General features: G+C 38.5%; 1 protein-coding gene across 4 annotated transcripts in view; it reads right to left on the bottom strand.

Annotated features, from left to right (window-relative positions):
* Positions 1-288: 288 nt before the first annotated feature.
* The window catches only part of RXFP2 (relaxin family peptide receptor 2), a 250,188-nt gene continuing 227,168 nt past the window's right edge, over positions 289-23,308 (bottom strand). For 3 of the 4 annotated variants that reach the window (XM_075198959.1, XM_075198962.1, XM_075198961.1), the window contains 4 exons: positions 22,071-22,300; positions 10,222-10,632; positions 5,991-6,209; positions 289-2,711 (listed from right to left, as the gene is read on the bottom strand). In XM_075198959.1, the coding sequence (XP_075055060.1) occupies positions 2,443-2,711; positions 5,991-6,209; positions 10,222-10,632; positions 22,071-22,300 (1,129 nt within the window). In that variant the 3' untranslated portion in view covers positions 289-2,442. The remainder of the gene's footprint in view (positions 2,712-5,990; positions 6,210-10,221; positions 10,633-22,070; positions 22,301-23,308) is intronic. The other variant, XM_075198960.1, reaches the window with a different exon arrangement.

The following is a 23,308-nucleotide window of genomic DNA, read 5'->3' as shown; positions in this document are numbered from 1 at the left end:
CTTATGGCAATGTAATGTGTGGTGTGTGTGATGACACAAGGGACTTGTGGCAATGTACTGTGTGTGTGTGTGTGTGTGTGTTTGTGACCTTAACAACAGGCCCCATGGCAGCTGTATGAGCGGCTCTGGTGGTAGTCATGCCACTGGTTATTAGTACAGGGGTGATCAGCACATTATCCATGGGCATATGTGCCATCAATTTTTCAGAACACATTATTACAGATTTTCACAGCACCTGTTTAGTGCTCCTCAGCAAGTACAAAACACCAAGAAAATAAAGTCAACATATAAATCTGTAGGTATTTTATGTGGAGAAAGATTCAAATGAACATAGAATTAAGTCATTTGTTAACAAAGTAAAAATGTCATTGGTGATGAGGTTTGAGGCAGTCATACTACACCAGTAATATAACACACTTGTTCTTTGGAGTATCACATTTCAAGGGAATGGTTTCTCCTCATAATGCAATAACTGAAAAAGTCACAAACAAACATAAAAGTACAGAGCAAATGCTGCTTTTCTTATTTTTTGATATCCTGCGCCTGTTTGCACCTGATATTGCCCATGTTTACAGATGTTCATAAGTTATGATGGAGGCTGCAGCTGTGATTATATGTGTGCAAAAACTCTAGAAATAAAACATTAAAATGCCCCAATGTGATCTTACTCTCCTGACCTATTTAAGCATAATTGCCTACTCTCCCAAAATGTTCGGGAGACTCCCAAATTTCCTGGACTCCCGGGAGAGCAGGGCAACCTCCCGGTTCCTGGCCACTTCATTAGTTAAGTGGCCCTGCCTCCTGCTGAAATAGGCTAGAAATTGTGATACTGTTTGGGGATCAGGAACAAATGACGTGATCCGCAGAGCCCCGCCCCCACGCACCCTCCTCCCGCCAGGTTCTCCCAGAGACCAACTTGCCAAAGTAGGCAAGTATGTATTTAAGACATCAATGAGCACTATTGTGGCCTAATAGTGGCAGCAAGCAGGAATTTGTAGTGATTTATTTTCCTTTCACCAACGTGCACATTCCTATGACATAGTCATGCAAAGCATATGCACAGGTCACTATACAAAATGTATTAGGGAGGTGCACTTGTATAAGTGCAGTATAGCTGCATCTCTGTATTTCTCTGGTTCATAAATGACCCCTTTTGTCACTTATAACACTAAGGCTAAGCCTAAGGCTAGGACAATTGAGACAATATGGAGAATGTCAGGACAATACAACATAGCAGTAACATTTACAGACGTACTAGAATTAAATGGATTGGACTTACTAGAGACACATAGACAATATATATTGGAACCATCCACTTTCCTTGGACCACATAGTTAAAAGTGGACCAGAAGTAACATTCGTACAAATATAAAAAAAATCCTGTATAATGCAAGCCAAATTTTCCAGGAATGCTCATGTAGTTTAGCTTTTTTGAAACATTTTCTTTACCAGCTGTTTCTCTAGCAATGACTGCGTAATGCCACCAGCACTGGATGCAAATGAGGAGACAGACTGAATAGCCCTCCTAGAAGTTTTAAAAAAAAACCCCAATGGCTTCTATCACTGTTGGAGAGAGGAATGAAAAGACAATGGCATTTCCTCTCTGTTTTAAAGCACTAAAGCACGATCAAATACAACACACAAATCCATCATTACTGCATGGGTTAAAATGTTCTTGTTGTTTTATGAAAGGAAAACACTTGTAATCCTATTGTTAAACTATTTTACATAGACACACAAAGGTCTACATCCAACATATATGAATATGTATATGTGTATTTGACAGAGTGTCTACTGGTCACATGGCCATTGTAACACCCCTAATCTTATCCTGAGAGCCATTTGTGTATGGCTAGGTTAAACACCTGTGCAGAATGAAATTCTCCTTCCTACATCACATTTTATTTAGCTTACACTGTATGAAGTTATCTAATATTTGCAAACAGTTTATAAAATAATGTAAAAATGCATTTCTTCTAAATAAAATTGTAAGAATGAAGTATAGAAATAGCTCTGTGTAGAAAAGCAATTGACGTGCATGTCTTCATAAACCGTACATGTTCTCCTATAAGGAGAGTATAGAATCATTGTATTTTACATGGCTAAGTCTTAGAGACTGCACATTGAAATCCTCCATTGTTTAAAGAGAAGTAGCAAGTACTGATGACAATAAAGGATAAACAAAAGCCCATAAAAGTTAGAATGCACAGTGGCCGTAGAGGTTGTCTTCAGGATTGGTAGTATCAAAATGCTTCCATCAAAGTCATGGCTCAATACTGTATATCAAGACAATTCATACCAATCTTAACAGCTTCGTCTTCGGTCTTTATCTTTAAGAGAGTTAATGTGTCGCCGAGTGTTCACGATTTAAATTCATCTCTCAAAGTGATCCAGGTAGGTCCATTATGTTGAGGCTTGATTCCTGTAAAGTTCCTCCCTCCATCACGTGGTCTTGATCACTGTTTCCCCTGAAGATAGTTTATGGAGGAACCCAAGTTTAAGTGAAGAATGTTGGCTGAGGGGGTCCTCTGTCCATACCAGTGAGGTGGATAAACTCTTTCGCTCGCTTCTGAATATTGATCGCTTGCGTTGTCGTTGTAGCATCTGTTTAAGTTTTTCTTTGAAGAAGCTTGTGGTTAAAGTGTACAGGATGGGGTTTAAGGCACTGTTTATCGGTAGAATAAATATCACAATCCAAGAGGTAATAGTGCCTATAAAGAGAACAAAACAAGAACGGGAGGCTGGAGTCAGGTTTGGTACATGGCAGTAAGTGAACATAATGTTTTGTTTGTTATACTGCAGAATGACATTAAACTAACAACATATGTCCCCATAAACACAAAGGTCCATGATTGGTTGAGGTTCTAACTTCATTTTGAAAAATTGTATTTTGTATGCCATTCACTAATTAAATTTTTTTACTCTGAAACGGACCACCTGTTTCCTACTTTGTATTATACTGAATTTAAATATCTGTAGGTACCATATAAAGTAAAGTACCATATACCACCTTATGTCGTAGTTGGTTAAAATGATTTTTGTCTGGAATCTAAATTATTTTATACATCAATTGCAAATGAAAATGAGGCAAAATATATATGACAAATAGCTGCAGTAGGTTTGTTACAATAAATGATTACACTGGTTCCTTTGGCATATTTGAGAAGAAACCAGCAACAAACATAAGCCATAACATCACACCATGAAAGATACATGATCAAGGACAATGTTGTTGTTATTACAATAATGTTTTTAATTCACCGAGCTCACTGTGCCTCCACAAAAGACCTGTAGAACTGTTCTTTTGCCGTTTAATCAGCGGGAGCCATTTATGGCGGAGAGATTAAACAAATCCGGATTTGTGGAAAGATATCATAGGCTCAGACCTAGAGCAGGCGACTTACAAGGACGTCATCATGCTCAATTTCCAAATCAAAAAACAGTGAGCTATGTGCTGAGCATACAGAAATATGTATTTTAATATTGTATTATTTACATTTTTATAAGCATTTAAACATTAGGTAAAATATATGTTTAATTTAAATAAATGGGTATTGTTGACAAGATGTGCTTTGGAGGATGTACAGTGAAAACACAATGGTGATCGTAATTAGGTGCAATTTTTTGCACGTTGCGCAGGAAAAAATAATAGCATCTAGAGTGTATAGGGATCGCAAAGGAATCACAATCCAATCTAAAACCACGTGAAAATATGAGGCAAATGTTACCACTACTGTGTTATAGCCAGCAGCATAGATCTAAGCCATGCATTGGCTGCCAATATCTTATAGACTGAAATGAAATTGCAGTTGCCCTGACATTATAATATACACCACACTTGTTGGTGCGATGGAGGTGTACACCTATGTAAGTGCAGTTATGTAGGATGCAATACACTGGCTCCTAAGTAATGCCTTCTGTGGCATAGGCAAGTGAGTGACACACCCCAGGTGAGGTGTGGAAGAGTGTGACACGCTGAGATCATTCTCGGGACCTGGGTTTTTAAAAGTGTGTCTAAATCTGTCTTGGAGGGGAGATATTGAGCTATGACTAAGTTTCAAGTTTTATCAAGCGTCACTTTGTCAAGTGATGTTGAGTTAAACTGACTTTTGTGTGGGCTATTGAGATGCTGCCAGGGCTTGAATCCTGAGGGTTCCTGAATGCAGAGTGTGAGAAAGTAACCTGTGACAATGCAGAGAGTGAGGACTGTGAGGGGAAGAAGGCTGTTAACCTGTCCTGTCTGTGAGTTGAATAGTCTAAACGTAAGTATTCAATCCAAAGTGATGCTTAGGATGGAAAGCTGTGAACCAATATCAAGTGTAAATGAGTACAGTGCGTGGGCGGAGACTAGTTAGTGTGACATTCCCACTATGCGAGAATGTCAGTTCTTGTTTCAAGTACCTGTACTGCCCAAAGTAACTAAGAGAACTGTGCTGGAATATGAAGTTGGAAGATGTAAATAAAGTTCTATTTATTTTCATCAATGGATATAGTCTGGCTCCCATTTTACTGTACAGCGCTACACCTGCTGTACCTGCACTTTATTTATTTGCTGCTTCACCCACAGAAGCCTGAGATAAGAGAGACTGAGCTAGAGCTGGGAAGTTGACCTAAGAGTGCTCCAGACAGGCCCGGCGCTCCCATTAGGCAACCTTAGGCAGTTGCCTAGGGCGCCGGGACCTGCAGGGCGCTGCTGACGCTGACTAGATTTGAAAATCTAGTCAGCGGAGAGAAGTGGGAGATAGGTGACCCCGCTGCCGCTGTTTTTTCCATATCTGCCGCCACTGCCAATTCATTCTGATGCGCCCGGGCTGTCCGGCGCATCGCACACCTGATCACTGACGTCAGTGATCAGGTGACAGATCTTTACCCGGCGGCGCCTGCTGTATTATCAAACTGTCTGTCAGTGACAGACAGTGTGAATAAAGTTCTTTCCAGCCCCCCTCCCCTCCCCTCCCCACCCCTCCCAGCATGCATCGCTCCGCCTCCTGTGTGAAGAAGGTATGGAGCAGCCACAGGAAAGAAGAGAAGAGAAGTGAAGAAAAGAAAAGAAAAGAAAAGAGAAGAGAAGAGAATAGGTTTGAAGAGTCCCCCTGCATCTGCAGACCAGGTAAATAAAATCTATTCATTTATTTATTGTGTTCGTCGGGGGGGGCGGAGTGTTGAAATTTTTGCCTAGGGCGCCGAAAACCCTAGCACCGGCCCTGGCTCCAGAGGTAGGTGTTGCTAAGAGAAGACACCTGTCCCACCCGGCAGGCAAACAAAGCTGCTCCCATGGGAGGTCTGAACAGGGAGGAGCTAGCTCACGCCTTTTGCACCAACAATAAATCTATCATGATTTTGGAGGTGATATTCAAAATTCTAAAAGGTGAACTATAATATGTACCTTAGATGTTAACAGATGAGCTGTAATCCTACCATAGTGTACTGCATAACTCCCAATAGTCCTGATTTTGGCAGGATTGCACAGACAGATTTTTGGACACCAAATGTGTGTGTGGCCTATCAGTAAGTCTGCATGGGTTTCCAGGAAGTGGCAATGGTTGGGTGAATCTGGGATTAGTTTGGGTGTATTAGTAGCACGGCTTATTTTTGTTTTATAAAACATTGAAAGGTATGGTAGTGTTCTAATAACAGGTTCACAAGAATGAAATGTAAGAGCCATACACCTGTTGTTATTCAACCTTTATTTTTTTTAAATATAATTATAATAATAGTAATATTAGTAAAAGGGAACTCCAGATATTGTAATTCCTCGCCTCTTCCCCTGAATTATGCCTATATCCTGACAAATGGTGCAAGTTTATTAGAAACACCTGATGGAATGTGGAGCACTGAGGCCACACAAGTGCGCAACGCTCAGATACCTTCTGCACATGAATGAGCGTTGCGTTATCTCCACACTGTCACACTGTTTACCTCTGTTTGTATGCACCCAGCAATTCAGGCGCAGCTTTAAAATAAACAATGCTAATATTTATAGCACTTACCTGGGATCTCTACGCGGAACAGAGAGAGGATTTTCAGGAGAAAAACAGGAATCCAGCAGACAGCATCTGAAAAAACTATGAAAAAAAATCTGTTGGCAACAGCGACATCCATATGGATGTGATTCCTGACTTCTGAGGTCTTTAGAGCAGTCTTCTGTATCGAGCAGAACATACTGACATAAGAAAACACTATAATGATGAAGGCCACAAGGTTTACTCCTGTTAATGGACACATAAAAAAAAAAAAAAAATGAGAAAAGGAAAAAAAACAAGTGCAAAAAAGGGAAGAATAAACACAATAACATTGTCACCACATGAACACAACAACATTCTATTCTGCAGTCCTCAGTTACATTCTAGAATCTCCTCTGAAAAACATCATATAGACGTAAGAATTATGAAAGGAAAGTAACCACGGCACACAATGAGGTTCATTTAAGAGACTGCAAAAATGTGGACGAACCAACGGAAGTCTATATATCCAACATGCACATACTGTTTTTCTTTAGGGAAGTGCCACTGTGCTCTAAGTGACTATTTCCAGGACTGTGCTATGAAAGCAGAATGTTCATGCCAGAGAGTTCCTTTACAGTCCTGTCTGCAATGTCTTTGCGTTTCATTGATTACAACTTTCCCTTTTTCCTCTTAAAATACTACTAGTTGCAGCCTTACTAATATTTGAAATAAGTCATTAGAGCAAATGTAACATCTGGATTCTTTTCACTGTATGGGGGAAATTCAATTGGCCGATTAACCTGAAAAAGTAAAGCAGCTTGAGCTGTGAGCAGAAAGTCGGGTTAATAGTATCGTAATAACGGTAATACGTTTAATGCAGCAGTACTTCAGGGGGAATTGAATTCCGCCCTATATGTCACATTTGTAGATTTTAATAATTTTATTGCGCTGTATAGAATTAAGTATATAAATGTACTTTCCTGGTTGGTGCAGAAGGCTTTCATTAAAGTATGAGCTGACTTTTCCAAAGAAAAGTAGGTTAATTGGCTGCAATCAAAATTGACCCTAATCTCTCTGTCTGTCTCTGTGTGTGTTAGGGAATTTAGACTGTAAGCTCCAATGGGGCAGGGACTGATGTGAACGACTTCTCTGTACATCGCTGCGGAATCAGTGACGCTATATAAATAAATGGTGATGATGATGATGAGGTGCAAAAACAGGTCATTTTTAGGGGTCAAAAGTTACCACCTTGTGACACTCATTTAGATATCTTTTGGTGCAAGACCAAATCTTATTTTTGCATTCCTGCACGTAACACACAATCAGCAATCTCCCCCAATCTGTCCAGCAAGTCCCAGGACAAGGTGCAATGTTTTACATCCCACATTTGCCACTATCTTGATGCTTTAAGCTATGCAATAACCTATATAAATGGGTGCAGTAGTGCAAAAATAGGCGCATTACATCACAAAATGGGATTGTGCTGCGGGGCTGCTTCATAAATTATCCATAATTAATATTGTCAAATGGATCTTAATCTAGTTATACAAGTTCTGGTGGTATATTTACTAAACTGCGGGTTTGAAAAAGTGGGGATGTTGCCTATAGCAACCAATCAGATTCTAGCTGTCATTTTGTAGAATGTACTAAATAAATGAGAACTAGAACATGATTGGTTGCTATAGGCAACATCTCCACTTTTTCAAACCCGCACTTTAGTAAATATACCGCCTGGAGTACATTTCTGAAAAAAAAGTTGTAAAAAAAGAAGCTGCCTGGCTATAAAGATGACTATATACAGTATAACCCATCATGAGAGTGGCTAATGGGTTAAGGGCTCACACATCTGTGGTGTTGAGGATATGTGGAGGAAGCACATTCTGTGCAATATAATAAGGTTCTAATGAAGGGATTTCCAAAATCTTTGGGTGCAATCATGAATATGAAAAACAAATTACTTAGACAAAGAAGATGATTGGTTTCAACTTAAATAATACAAAAAACCCTTTACATAAAAACAAAAAACAAAACATAAAATATGATTGACCCCAGTTGGTTAGATGTTAAATGCAACTCAGCTATTAAACTAATATCAAGGAACCTGGCAGTGCGATAAATTCCTCTATGTGAAAATAAAAAACTCCATTACTTGGCTAAGCCACTGAAAATTCAGTATGCAAAGCATATAGCAATTAATAAAACACCAAAGTAATAAAACATGTAATCCACAACATGTCAATGCTCCACAATTCTAATGCAGTTATTGTTGGCATGTTATGTAGCAGAGTCAAGCCCTGATTTAGCGCCTGGGTGGCGCTCTGCTGCGTCGGGGGAAGTGAAGCGCTTCTGTGGCAGCATAAACAGCAAGTCATTTAATATAGTAGCATATTTACCTGCTGTTCATTCTGCCACAGTCACATACCACTTCCCCAGTGCAGAAGGGTGCTGCTGGGGGCATAGTAGTATTATAAATTATTCTACATTATATCCCTGTTCGTGTTCTCCCCTATGTGTGCATGTACTATTCTTTCTTAATGTCAGAATGTAATATTTTTGGCATATACAAGTGTGCAACAAACATTATTACCTTCACATGAAAGCTATAAAATAATCCCTGTTGTACTGCATTATTTTGTTTTTTGTGTTTCATTTTTCCTAGTACAGAAAAAAGCATATGCAAATATAGGTGCAAGGGTGTAACTCCTGGGGTCTGCAGCTGTTGTCAGAGGAGAATATCACTATGTTCTTGGCCGTTAGAGAGCTAAACGAGCCCACAGATTTCTAGTTAGACCCCTGGGTTTATGTAATACCTCAGTACAGGATATGAGCACATTTAAGGAGTTGTGTATGTCACAGTTTTGCCTGCTTTCTAGCCCCCAATGATGTAACTCTCTATACTCCACTCCCAATTAAGTCATATACTTCTTTTGCCAGTAGGCTATGCCCCCAAACTATCGTATTGTGAAAGGATTGTCACACATGAATAAGATTAACAACAGGGCTTTGGAAGAGATTAAAGAATCAATGCCAGTGCAAGTTGTAAGTTTGTGGAACTTTCATAGAAAATAGATAAAGTTCTATAATAAACACATTATTATGCTTTTATCTTTAAAGCATTTTGTAACATATAATACAGTTTAGGCATTACATCTTGCAAACAGAAAGTTACATAAGCATGTCACACAGCATTGCAGTCAATACGTATCTTTGCAATATGTGGCCCCAAATGCCAGACAATGATTTATTAATATTGATAGGATCATTAACTAAAGTGTGTGGCCAAACTGAGTGACGACTATTTTGCCTGACATCATTAGGACCATATGGGAGGAATCCAGTTGCTAGCGATGTGTCACGGAGTGCCTTTGGAAAAGTCGCACAAGTACTTTGCGGTGATACAACATCACATATTTTCCTCACACCCCATAGAGGTGAGCATGAAATTCCGTGATGTTCGTGTACCATAGTACCCGATAATAAGCGCAGTCGGAGATAGTCAGGCAACTCATTGCTAGCAACTGAATTCCCCTTTTATTTCTCGTTATTTCAAATATACAGAGTCACTTTTTTTGCAAAATTATTTACTAAACAAAGCGCTAGGTCTTAGACCAGTGATGGGCAAACTACAGCTCGCGGGCCAGATCCGGCCCACTTAGAGGTTCTATCCGGCCCGCCAATATTTTAAAAAATGTAATTAAAATATGCATAAAATTATTAGGGCCGACCCTGTTTGTCAGAACCTTCATTTTTATGCCTTCCCAGCTATTTCCTACATTACACTTCATCCTCCTTCCTAAAAGGACACTTCGTATGTCAATCACTCAAATACCTGCCCGCCCCCTAATGGCTGAAAGTCATGTGAGAAGAGATGGGCTGGGCCATATACTAAGGCGGATTTTGATTGGCTGCTGTGTTGTCAGTTAGTGGCTCACCAGAAAGACGGATCTGCAACAACCTGCTGAAATAAGTGCTGTCTGTACGATCGCTGCACTTATAGAGGTAACACTGCTATATAACACCCCCCTGTCCCATTCAAAAAATTGTATTATATATTTCGATATTTGAGTTGTTTAATAAATTATATTGGCCCGCCTAAAGTTTTTCTTTTTTATTTGGCCCGCTCCTGAAAAAAGTTTGCCCATCACTGTCTTAGACTAATATACATAGATCATAAGATTATGTCACATTTAGGTACTAAACAACACAAATTAAGACACTATAAAACAAGTGTATCCAAAGAATTGGAGAGGGACAGAAAGAGGCAATCATAGCTTACCTAGAAATATCCCCAAAGAGTAGCCCTTACCACCAGCTTCTTCTGTTTGATCAGGATACAATGGGAAACAAACACCATTTTTTCCATAGTAATTTCCAAAAAAGTCCTCATTCCAAAACGGAATGACAGCAATTATAAATCCAATCACCCATATTGTCATCAAGGTTAGTAGAGTCTGACGTTTGCCTGGTCGAATGTTGCTGAATGGAAATACAATGGCTAGATACTTCTCCAAAGTCAAATAGGTCAAAAGCAGAACTGATACTTCTGTGGACAGCATGGCTAAAAATCCAAGGCTTCTGCATTGCAGGCTTTCCATCCATAGAAGTGCATATTTTTTGTATTGTCCTCGATACTTAACATCAAATACTCCAATAAAAAAGAGATATACTCCCATCAGACAATCAGCACCTGTTGGAAAAAGTATAAGTTGTAACATCTAAAATATCTAAATTAAAATTTGGTGCTACTTTAAACTTATGGAGAAATGCTGCAAGAGTGAAAGAGAAATTAAATTTAATATAAACTCTATTCCCTATAAGCTGGGCATGCTGAAAATTGTATTAAAATCTGAACCTTTAGTTAATGCCCAATGTGCAATGTTCCGCTAAACAGCAGATTCTCAATGCAGCCCCTAAGGCTGCAGTTTTCATTACATTAAGTTTTAAACTTTGGGTCCAGAATGCACAGCTTCCAGTGAATAGAAGCTAGTTTTGTGCCCCCTCATTCTCTTTCTTCTATGAACATTTTGTTTCCTAGTATTTTTTAACCCAAGGATAGATTTTGTTTTATTGTTGTGACTCGGATTGTATGTTTTTGTATTTCCAGGCGTGAGATATTGATCATGTGTTCTGCTGTTGTGTTCCTTGTCCACTAGATAACCACATTCCCCTCTCCCTGTGATATGTCTTTTTCTTTCCCCATTTAATTTTGTATTCCCTTTTTTGTTCTAGGGTTTAAAAAAAATGTAAAAAAATAATAATTAAAAAAAATACTAAGAAGGAGGAGCGGAGGTGTTGCCGATGGCAACCAGTCAGATTCTAGCTATCATTTTCTTAACATACTAGATAGATGATGGTTGCAGTCTGGTTGGTTGCTGTGAGAAGCTCCTCCATTTTTCCTTTGTTTTATAAGTCTTTGCAAATCTACTTTTAGGTGTTAGATAAGTAGGTCTGTTACTTGTCCAAAAAGTATTATGTAATATATGGTACAGCTATACTGAAAGAACATAGGCTGGCCAATTCTCGTGTGAAGTTTTCTTCTTAAATGACATGTATTTTTACTCATTAAGAAATAGGACATTTAATAATTGCAGAATGTGGATTTTTAAAACAGAATATTAGAATAGATAATGACATTAGAGCATAATACTTCAATGAAACAAAAAAATACATCTCTCTCTACATCTATTAAGTACTAGTAGTTGTCAACTTGGCTCACTTGTGTAAGTGTGATACTATTATTTAATCTGGTTCCACTAAATATTTCATATTAGCAGCATGATGAGGTCGATCTAATGAACAGATTAAATGGGATGTGTCAGCTTGACTTCCTAACATTTTATCCAAGCATGTTCAGTCTCTCAACAGTTACTCGCCTACAGTATATTTAGTCACATGGGGCCTGATTCATGAAGGATCTTAACTGAAGAACTTCTTATTTCAGTCTCCTGGACAAAACCATCTTACAATGCAAGGGGTGCAAATTAGCATTCTGTTTTGCACATAAGTTAATTACTGACTGTTTTTTCATGTAGCACACAAATATTTGATAGCTTATTTATACACTGAAATTTAAAGTTGATATTTGATATATATCAGCATCAATACTACTATATTCAGTCAGGCATCTGCACCATCATATTCCATCGCTCAACATCTGCACTGCTGTAGTCAGAATCTTCACTGGCATCGTCAGTCACACTCTCTTGGCATCTACACTGCCTCATTTAGTACCTCAGCATCTTCACTACCATATCACTCAACATGCATAACTATACTAAGCCACTAATCATCATCTGCACCATGTTCAGTACATCAGCACCTGCACCACCAAGTCCAATCGCACTCAGCCTCTTTAAGTTCTCAGTGTGAAGATACCATCCACTGAGTAAAAGAAAACATGTGGCAAGTCTACAAATTGCCTTTTATTTAGCAGTGAAGAGTAGCACTTTGATGTTTCAGATACTTTCCTATAATGCACCCAAACACCTCTCTTTGAAAATGCTCAGAAATAGTCTATGAATGATATTCTTTAATAAACATCAGGTACTAGAGTGAAAAATTAGGAATGCATAAGAGGTTAGAAGGGAGACATTGTTAGACCAAGGAGAAACAGGCTAGTAGCATGATGGATCAAGAGGTTAATAGACTAGGCAGTAATTATGCTCAGGTGTGTGAGGGGTTTGGGATCAAATTTGGTAAAGAAAGTTATGAGTGGACCTCTTCAAAATGGCACAACTTTTTATGATGCTTTCTTGTAGTCATTAGTTATTAAACTATCATTTCATATGTTAACAAGCTAAGTAATAAAATCCTGGTCAAGCATTATGTAAATGCTTACTTTGGCTTTTTTAGATGAGTTATGTGTATGAATTGTAAATTCCTTGTGAGTCTATTAAATAAAAAATGGGGAACACTTACCTTTTTATAAGGAAAAAAAAGAAGAAGCTAGAAATGATTCATCTTGCCCACTGGCAATTGTAAAGTATTATAATATTAGTGATAAGCCATACTTATCTAAGAACAGAAACCACACTATAGTGGTGAAACATGTTTGGCTATCACTGAATTTATCCAGCATAAATATTTTTCTATTTATCTATTTTATCAGAAAAGAGAAACCTCAAGGAAATTATTTATCTATCTATGTATCTTTCTATTTGTCTATTGTATCTTCTCTTGTATCTATTTATTTTGGTAAAGAAAAATCTCTAATCTCATTATAATTGTGTTTGGTTACCACTGCATGGTTTACTCATCATATTTTCTTTTTATTTGTATCTATATATTTGGTTACTTAATTACTTATTTACATAAACCAATTATTTATTTAGTTTCTGCCTTATACCTAATTTTTCTTTTTCTTGATTTTTAAATCTATTTATAACTGTTAATATGTTACTTATTTTCTCTCAATTATTAGTCCCTCTCTCTTTTTCATTCTAAGTTTGCCTTTTGAATTTAATTTTTTTTTTTAATCTATACACATTTTTTATTTTTATTTTCATTTTTATTTAAATGTTTATATTTAATATTTTGTATGTTATTTATCTATTATTCTGTTTGCATTGTTATTTTATTACAATAGTTTTTGGATTTTACATTCTTTTCCATATTATTATTTATTATTCCTATTAGTGCCCTTCACAATAATTGTATATTCACATTCATTACATTAATTAATATTCCTCCTTCATGATATTTCCACTACAATGCTACCACATACACTTTATATTGTATGTCTACATACACCTGTTGTATTTTATAAGAATCTATGTATGTGTATGTTTGTTTAACTTTTATCTGCTTTATCATTTACCCTTTGTGATGAGGCATCTACCAAACCACGAGATCAAGTAGATCCCAAACCATGTAGCCTTTCACACAAAATCCCTCCATCGCTCCACAGCAACAAAACACTAAGTACTACTTTATGAAGTTCTAGGTGGAGGAATATCATGTTTGTAGCGCACTACAGACCAGCAAAGCGCATAGCGAAATCCCTCTGTACGGTATTTAAAGTACAAGATTTTGTCTCCGCTTTAACTACAGTTATTTTCAAATATCCCTATGTAGAATCCTAAAAATAGTTGGCTGGCTGACAAAGTTCTATTGTAGTGGATAGGGAAGATAGGGAGATGTAAGAGAACAGACTACAAATATTTAAAAGTAACTTGATATTCCATACTCCAAATATCCCATACTGTTTGGTATCCATGGTATGATTACAGCAGCACTCCTATTCCAGGGCAATGAATAAACAAGTTTAACATTTTCCAGGCTCGAAGGAGTAATTTTATGGACAGCACAGTGACTTAGTGGTTAGCACATCTGCCTCACAGCACTGGAGTTATGAGTTTGATTCCCGACCATGGCCTTATCTGTGTGGAGTTTGTATGTTATCCCCATGTTTGCGTGGGTTTCCTCCGGGTGCTGCGGTTTCCTCCCACACTCCAAAAACATACTTGTAGGTTAATTGGCTGCTATCAAATTGACCCTAGTGTGTGTGACGGCAAGCTCCAATGGGGCAGGGACTGATGTGAGTGAGCGCTACGGAATTAGTAACGCTATATAAATAAATGATGATGATACAGGCTTGTGAATACCTTCACCCCCCCCTCCACCATTCTCCCTCCCTTCTACTCACACTTTGTCTCATAGCTAGATATTGTTTTGTAATACAGTAAATAAATCAATAGAGCCACGCAAGAGCTTTGTATAATTTAATCGCTGTGGTTTTCCATTAAGTTGTTACGACTTCATACAAATGTTAATGGCTTTGTTTTGGAATCTTATGATTCTTTGTTACTCTATAACTTGTAACCTTTCATGATAATAACTCTGTAAACTTTCTATATTGTTAAAATGTTAAATAAAAAAAGTTTAAAAATAAGAAAAGTAACTTCATGCATGTGAACTGGCATCTCCCCGCTAACACGTAGACCATTTACAAAGTTAATATTTGCTTATTTTTTTTCTCTAGAAGGCAGGAGAAAAGTCAATAAAATGGGTTACAATTTTCTATTAAAACTATCAAATAACTATCCCTTAATGGAAATAATATCAGAAATAAGAAGTTAAGCATTGTAAATATCACAAGCTATAATGCTTGTTCAAATTTTGTAAAATAATATGATGCAAAACAATAACCAAATATAGGACTCTACAATAATGTCCTCATTAAGGAGTTGTTATTGCAGTGCTTTTCTATTCGAGCTCAGGTAATTTATGGTAGAAAGAACCATGTACCAAAATTAAACATGCTTTGTGAAGCTTTATGTGACCTCCTACTGGTAATTAGGATGTATTACATGTATCTGCTATAGGGATGACTAATCCCTATGTAACTAGTTATATGGTTTTATAGCCATCAGGTGTGATTTTTTTTCTACAGCTTTTATGCAGAGGTCTAACAAAGGGCAAAAACAACTGTAGCTAAGTCAGCCAGATCTACCCCTAAAATGTTCCTCCCTTTTGTAGATTTATTCAACCCAGAAAAATGAAATGCATACCACTTAGATAGGCTTTATTGTGTTGTGTTTATACTGTGACATAGTGACAGTTTATAGTAGAGATGGGCGGGTCCAGTTCTCCGAGAACCGAACCCACCGGAACTTTGGGTATCCGAGTACCGAGCTGAGCAGCTCGGTACTCTCCCGCCCATTCCGAATCCAAATCGAGGCCGAACGTCATTGTGACGTCGTCGGATCTCGGGGCTCGGTTCTCGCGATACTTCAACTTTATAAATACACGCCTCCACAGCAATCCATCGCCATTTGACAGAGGGAGAGAGCAGGGTGTAGTCATAGGCTAATTAGAGCAGGGACAGAGAATACAATATTGTTCTTGCAATTGCTCTAACCAAAATCGCTAGTGCAGAGAGGAGGATAGAGGTTTATTATTTTTTCTTCATATTTGGCACTCCCCAGCGCTTTTGGGGTGTCCCCCATAATTGTGCATAAATATTTCTGGCTGTCAAAAGTCATATATGTCAGCAGTATCTACTAAATAATTTTAGCACTCCTCAGTGCTTTTGGGGTGTCCTCCCTAATTGTGCATTAATATTTCTGGCTGTCAAAAGTCATATCTGTCAGCAGTATCTACTAAATAATTTTTAGCACTCCTCAGTGCTTTTGGGGTGTCCTCCCTAATTGTGCATTAATATTTCTGGCTGTCAAAAGTCATATCTGTCAGCAGTATCTACTAAATAATTTTTAGCACTCCTCAGTGCTTTTGGGGTGTCCTCCCTAATTGTGCATTAATATTTCTGGCTGTCAAAAGTCATATCTGTCAGCAGTATCTACTAAATAATTTTTAGCACTCCTCAGTGCTTTTGGGGTGTCCTCCCTAATTGTGCATTAATATTTCTGGCTGTCAAAAGTCATATCTGTCAGCAGTATCTACTAAATAATTTTTAGCACTCCTCAGTGCTTTTGGGGTGTCCTCCCTAATTGTGCATTAATATTTCTGGCTGTCAAAAGTCATATCTGTCAGCAGTATCTACTAAATAATTTTTAGCACTCCTCAGTGCTTTTGGGGTGTCCTCCCTAATTGTGCATTAATATTTCTGGCTGTCAAAAGTCATATCTGTCAGCAGTATCTACTAAATAATTTTTAGCACTCCTCAGTGCTTTTGGGGTGTCCTCCCTAATTGTGCATTAATATTTCTGGCTGTCAAAAGTCATATCTGTCAGCAGTATCTACTAAATAATTTTTAGCACTCCTCAGTGCTTTTGGGGTGTCCTCCCTAATTGTGCATTAATATTTCTGGCTGTCAAAAGTCATATCTGTCAGCAGTATCTACTAAATAATTTTTAGCACTCCTCAGTGCTTTTGGGGTGTCCTCCCTAATTGTGCATTAATATTTCTGGCTGTCAAAAGTCATATCTGTCAGCAGTATCTACTAAATAATTTTTAGCACTCCTCAGTACTTTTGGGGTGTCCTCCCTAATTGTGCATTAATATTTATGGCTGTCAAAAGTCATATCTGTCAGCAGTATCTACTAAATAATTTTTAGCACTCCTCAGTGCTTTTGGGGTGTCCTCCCTAATTGTACATTAATATTTCTGGCTGTCAAAAGTCATATCTGTCAGCAGTATCTACTAAATAATTTTTAGCACTCCTCAGTGCTTTTGGGGTGTCCTTCCTAATTGTGCATTAATATTTCTGGCTGTCAAAAGTCATATCTGTCAGCAGTATCTACTAAATAATTTTTAGCACTCCTCAGTGCTTTTGGGGTGTCCTCCCTAATTGTGCATTAATATTTCTGGCTGTCAAAAGTCATATCTGTCAGCAGTATCTACTAAATAATTTTTAGCACTCCTCAGTGCTTTTGGGGTGTCCTCCCTAATTGTGCATTAATATTTCTGGCTGTCAAAAGTCATATCTGTCAGCAGTATCTACTAAATAATTTTTAGCACTCCTCAGTGCTTTTGGGGGTCCTCCCTAATTGTGCATTAATATTTCTGGCTGTCAAAAGTCATATCTCTCAGCAGTATCTACTAAATAATTTTTAGCACTCCTCAGTGCTTTTGGGGTGTCCTCCCTAATTGTGCATTAATATTTCTGGCTGTCAAAAGTTATATCTGTCAGCAGTATCTACTAAATAATTTTTAGCACTCCTCAGTGCTTTTGGGGTGTCCTCCCTAATTGTGCATTAATATTTCTGGCTGTCAAAAGTCATATCTGTCAGCAGTATCTACTAAATAATTTTTAGCACTCCTCAGTGCTTTTGGGGTGTCCTCCCTAATTGTGCATTAATATTTCTGGCTGTCAAAAGTCATAACTGTCAGCAGTATCTACTAAATAATTTTTAGCACTCCCCAGTGGTTTGCGCTCAGAATGGATTCAAAGCAGTCCACATATGATCTGAATGAGCAACCAGGTTCTGTCACCAGTCCTGATGTTAGTGTTCCCAGTACGTCATCTGGCCAATGCGATGTCAAACAACAGAGTGTTTTCAAATTAGTGCAAAAAACAAAAACAAAAAAAAATTTACTGTATTGAAGCGAAAAAGAAGTGTAACTGAGCAAAAGTTAAGTGACGATAAAAAAAAAATTGCAAGCATGCCATTCTACACACGCAGTGGCAAAGAGAGAATGAGGTCTTCACCTTTGGCTATTAGTGGCAGATCCCAAAAAGTTACCCAGCCTACAATTGGTGCACAACTACTGTTACGCGTCAAAGCCGAGCTGCAAGATAACAGTGAGGCATTACAGGAGAATATTTGCTCTGATTCACAAATGACAACAATCCCTGTGGAGAGTCCATCCAACAGTGGGATGTCTAATCGTGAGCATTCTGCTGATGTGTGCCTTAATAGCCCGAGTGTAGCCGGTGATACCCAAATTGAGGATGTTACTTTGGAATTAGAAGAGGATGAGGGGGAGATTTGTGTAGGCGACGAGGGCGCTAATGAGGATGTTGATGAGGATGAGGTTGTTTGTGTAAGTCCTGCACCAGTGGCAGCAGTTCTGGCACGTGACAAGAAAAAGGCCATTGTCATGCCTGGGCATAAAACAAAAAAATCCACTTCTTATGTGTGGAATTATTTCTACCCAAATCCAGACAACAATTGTATAGCCATTTGTAGTGTATGTGAAGCCACAGTCAATCGAGGGAGGGACCTTAACCATCTTGGAACCTCGTCTATGTTACGCCATTTAACGAGAGTTCATGGCAAAGTGTTGGGAAAAGCTGAAAGTTCTTCCCAAAAGAATACAAGCACTCCCTCATCAGCTAAGACCCTCCGCTCACCGACATACCGATGGCTACAAAATACACCCACCACACCATCCTCATCAATATCCTCAGTAGCGCTCGGAGTTAGCCCGGCATCCCACTTAAGGCTGGATGACTCCGGCACTATTATTGATTCCTCTGAAGAAAGCGTTAGTCCTGCTGCTGCTGTTGCTGCTGCTGGGGGTGAATCGTCATCCCAGAGGCAGGTTAATAAAATGAGCAGTCCTACATTTCAGCAATTAACTGTGAAACAATCATTTGCGAGGGGAAGCAAATATGACAGCAGTCACCCAGTCGCCAAGCGAATCACAGACGCCATGGCTGCAATGTTAGTGTTAGATCTGCGTCCAATCTCCACAATAAACGCAGCTGGTTTTTCACAGTTAATTGAGGTTTTTCTGTCCACGTTACAGAATTCCATCGCGACACCATTTCTCCCGTAAAGCTATTCCACAACTATACCAAAAAGTGTGTAAAAATGTAGAGATTGCGCTGAAAAATGCCATTCTGCCCACTGTTCACTTAACCACAGATATGTGGACAAGTGGAAGTGGCCAAACCAAAGACTATATGACTGTGACAGCCCACTGGGTTGGTCATTCACCTTCACCAGCAGGAACAGCAGCAGCATGTACACCACTACGTAACATTTGTCACAGGCAGGCCACTCTTTGTATCACCGGCTTCACTAACAGGCATACGGCTGACAATTTGTTACGCAAACTGAGAGATGTGATTGATGCATGGCTAATACCACTCGGACTCTCCCCAGGGTATGTCATTTCAGATAACGACAACAATATAGTGCGAGCATTACAGCTGGGTGATTTCCAACATATTCCCTGTTTTGCTCACACCATCAACTTGGTGGTGCAGAGCTTCCTACGAAATAACAATGAGGTGCAGGAGATGCTTTCGGTGGCCCGTAAAATTTCAGGCCATTTCAGGCATTCAGCCACAGCATGTAGGAGATTACAGCAGCTCCAAGAGCAGTTTAACTTGCCCTGCCACCAACTTAAGCAAGAGGTGGTAACTCGGTGGAATTCCACCCTGTAAATGCTTCAGAGGATGGAGGAACAGCGCAAAGCCATCCAAGCATATTGCACAAGTCATGACATTGGGAAAGGAGGGGGGGATGTATTTCACTCTTGCACAGTGGGGAATCCTTTCAGTGCTGTGCAAGGTGCTGAAACCATTTGAAGTTGTGACATGTGAGGTCAGTGCAGACTCTGCTAGTTTGAGCCAAGTCATTCTTTAATTAGACTATTGGAAAAGCAGCTTGAGAAAATGAAGGAGGAGCTAAAAGCAAGCAATTCAGCAAAGTATGTTGGCCTTGTCGATCAAGTACTTAATTCGCTTCACAATGATCCTCGAGTTATTAAGATCTTGAACTCAGATCAGTACGTTTTGGCCACTGTGCTTGATCCAAGGTTTAAGACCTACATTGAGTCTTTACTTGTAAATGAGCGAGATGTGAACTTTTGCAAGGAGCTATTGCTCAGCAAGTTGGCCGCTGAACTGGGCCTCGGCTTGACGACGTGTCCTCCTTCACTTTCTCAAGCTGTTGCTCGTAAAAAATTAAATTTCCAAAAAAGAAGCAGGGAAGACACAGAGGGCAGACCAGAACAATTTAACATCTGGGCTGGTTTGAAGGATTTTTCAAAAAAATGTGTCACTTTGCCCATAACTCCATCCAATATGAGTATAAACATGCAAAGGATGGTGGAGGATTACTTTCAAGAGGTAGTTGATATGGAAATGTCAGACAGTCCCTTTCCTTACTGGGAAGAAAAGCAGGCCATTTGGAAACCCATGTACAAACTTGCTTTGCAATACCTAAGCTGCCCACCCTCCAGTGTGTACTCTGAACGAGTGTTCAGCACAGCAGGGAACTTAGTCAGTGATCGCCGTAGAAGGTTACTTGCCAAAAATGTGGAGAAAATGATGTTTATAAAAATGAACTACATCTTCCACGAGGAAGGCCTTCACCATCCAAGACATCCAAGCACTGACTGTTCTCTAATGGCGGATTCAAGCGGCGATGAATTGATAGTCTGTGATGATGACGTACACACTGATGAGGGTGAGGATTAAGCTGAAGATGATGCCGATAACATCTTTTTAAAACTTTCTATGTAAGTGTAGGGTGCAATCTACCCCCAAAGAGGAAAGGGACTTGTGGCATTTCCATATCACATACCATCTTGAAAGGCTGCTGTTAGGGTAATTTATCCTTAAGGGTAGGGTGTCATAGACAGAGTGACCCTAAACTGGCTTTGTCCATTTTTCATAATATTGTACAGTCTATAATGGCTGAATTTTTGGGTATTTTATACAAGTGGGGGGGGGGCCTAGAGAGACAGAAACCAAACTGGCTTTTTCCATGTCAATTAATATTGTACAGTCTATAATGGCTGAATTTTTTGGTATTTTATACAAGTGGAGGGGGGCCTAGAGAGACAGAGTGACCCCAAACTGTCTTTCTCCATGTCAATTAATATTGTACAGTCTATAATGGCTGAATTTTTTAGTATTTTATACAAGTGGAGGGGGGCCTAGAGAGACAGAAACCAAACTGGCTTTCTCCATGTCAATTAATATTGTACAGTCTATAATGGCTGAATTTTTTGGTATTTTATACAAGTGGAGGGGGGCCTTGAGAGACAGAAACCAAACTGGCTTTTTCCATTTCTTTACATATTTAACTATAAGTGTAGGGTGTAATATACATTCAAAGACGATGGCTGCATTGCCAATATGCATAGATGGAGAGGAAGACAATCTGTTTTGTGTGTAGAATAGGCCTACCAACGAAGAATTAAACTGTTTTTTTGGATGATTTATTACCTCAACAATTAGATTACTTGTCTCTAAAACAGTTGGAGCACTAAATTGGGTTAATTTAGGCCCAAAAACATGGATTTTCCCAAAAAATAGCAAAACAAAACCAAACAAAACCAAAACCAAAACCAAAACACACAATGGCGGTTTTGCAAAACCAAAACACGACGGTAATCCAGATCCAAAACCGAATCCAAAACCAAAACACGGGGGTCAGTGACCATCTCTAGTTTTTAGTATCTGTGATTAATTCATGACTTATAATGAAATAAGCACAGCTTCAAACTACAGACTGTCTATATGCTAAAGCCAAATATGCATTGGAAGCGGCACAAACGTTCTATTTTCAATAAGAAAATTGGATATGAGCAAAAAAAACCCAAAGAAGATAAGAAGGGAACATTGAAGGGTGTCTATCCAAAACAGTAATTATAATCAAATCCTCTATTATCGCTAATTAAAAATGTATTATACAGTATACAAAATATTTAATCACACTTCTTATGTAATGGTATTTCATTTGAACATAAAACAAATCTACTTACAACATAAGATCTTTATAGACATGGTATGTGTCTTGTTCTCCGACGGAATAAATGATCTCATTCCAATAACAAAGATGTTTCCAAAGCAGGTGATGCAAGCAATTACCCAGACAAATACACGAAGAACGGTGTTTGCCAGAAGATTTTCAAATGATGATATACCGTCTGTAAGTGGTGTACATACCCGTACATGAGGTGCATAAGAACAATATCTAAATTTTTTAAAGTATCTTTAGAAAAAAGAAAAATGGTCAAGATTTAGAAGGGTTTGATTTTTTCTTTCAAATCAAATACATTCAGAAAATAAATGTCTTTCACACATGCTTTTGAAATATAGCCTTTGTTGAATTACAGAGACATATATGGGATAATGCACTCCGTAGGGTATGGTGTGATGAAATGTAGTTTATCTAATGACTGGTTGTTATTTTCTGTCAAAATTATGTATAACACTGTGAATATTTTATGTAACCTTTTAAAGTGTATTTGGTTAACTGATCTGAATTTGACATAGACAAGTGTCAATGATCTTTTGAGAGTAGCCAGGCCCATAGACAGATAAAATCTCTGAGTAGTTTGTGTATGCAGAGGAGTTAGACTTAGCCAGGCCGAAGGAGCATAGGTGAGAACTCAGGTCTTGCAAAATGCCAGGTTTTAGAACATCCATAATTTACTTTGAAAGCTCTGTGTCATTTTGGGCATCCATCTAACTTAGGTGAAAATAAAATTCCTAAGGTAAGGGGTGAAGAGCCAACAAGAAATGGTTTAAAAATCCTTTGAATCAGTAGTACAGTGTTCATTTCTTTGAGAGGGTCTATCACGACTGAAATGTGCTAGTCTTCTCAATGTGTACTCCTCACACGTCAATTCCTGAACTTGCAAGTACGGACTCTGGCTTTTATTTTCTATTTTATTTTTTGAAAAGTATTTGTGTGATTTATTGTATGTCTGTTTATTACCTTTTTGTAAATTAAAGCATTGGAAATATTTTTCAGATTAAACATATTTTAATCTAGCGTATTCTCCATAATTCTTTATGAACCTACGAAGCTGAAGGAGGCTCATGCTACATGTGTATGTGATTTAAGTGTGAAACATTAATAAGTGGTGTTGGTGAACGTAAGGACGCCAGAGTAAATCTTTCATGGTGGCAGAAAAGGTCTATTCATTGTTAAGCAACTAAGGTAACACCAATCACGACCAAATGTTCAGATTGCCGCATCTGAGACAGGCTGGGG

This window comes from Mixophyes fleayi, chromosome 2 (assembly GCF_038048845.1).
Source record: "Mixophyes fleayi isolate aMixFle1 chromosome 2, aMixFle1.hap1, whole genome shotgun sequence".
NCBI classification, from domain to species: Eukaryota; Metazoa; Chordata; class Amphibia; order Anura; family Limnodynastidae; genus Mixophyes; species Mixophyes fleayi.
This window is presented reverse-complemented; position numbering and strand designations above follow the sequence as displayed.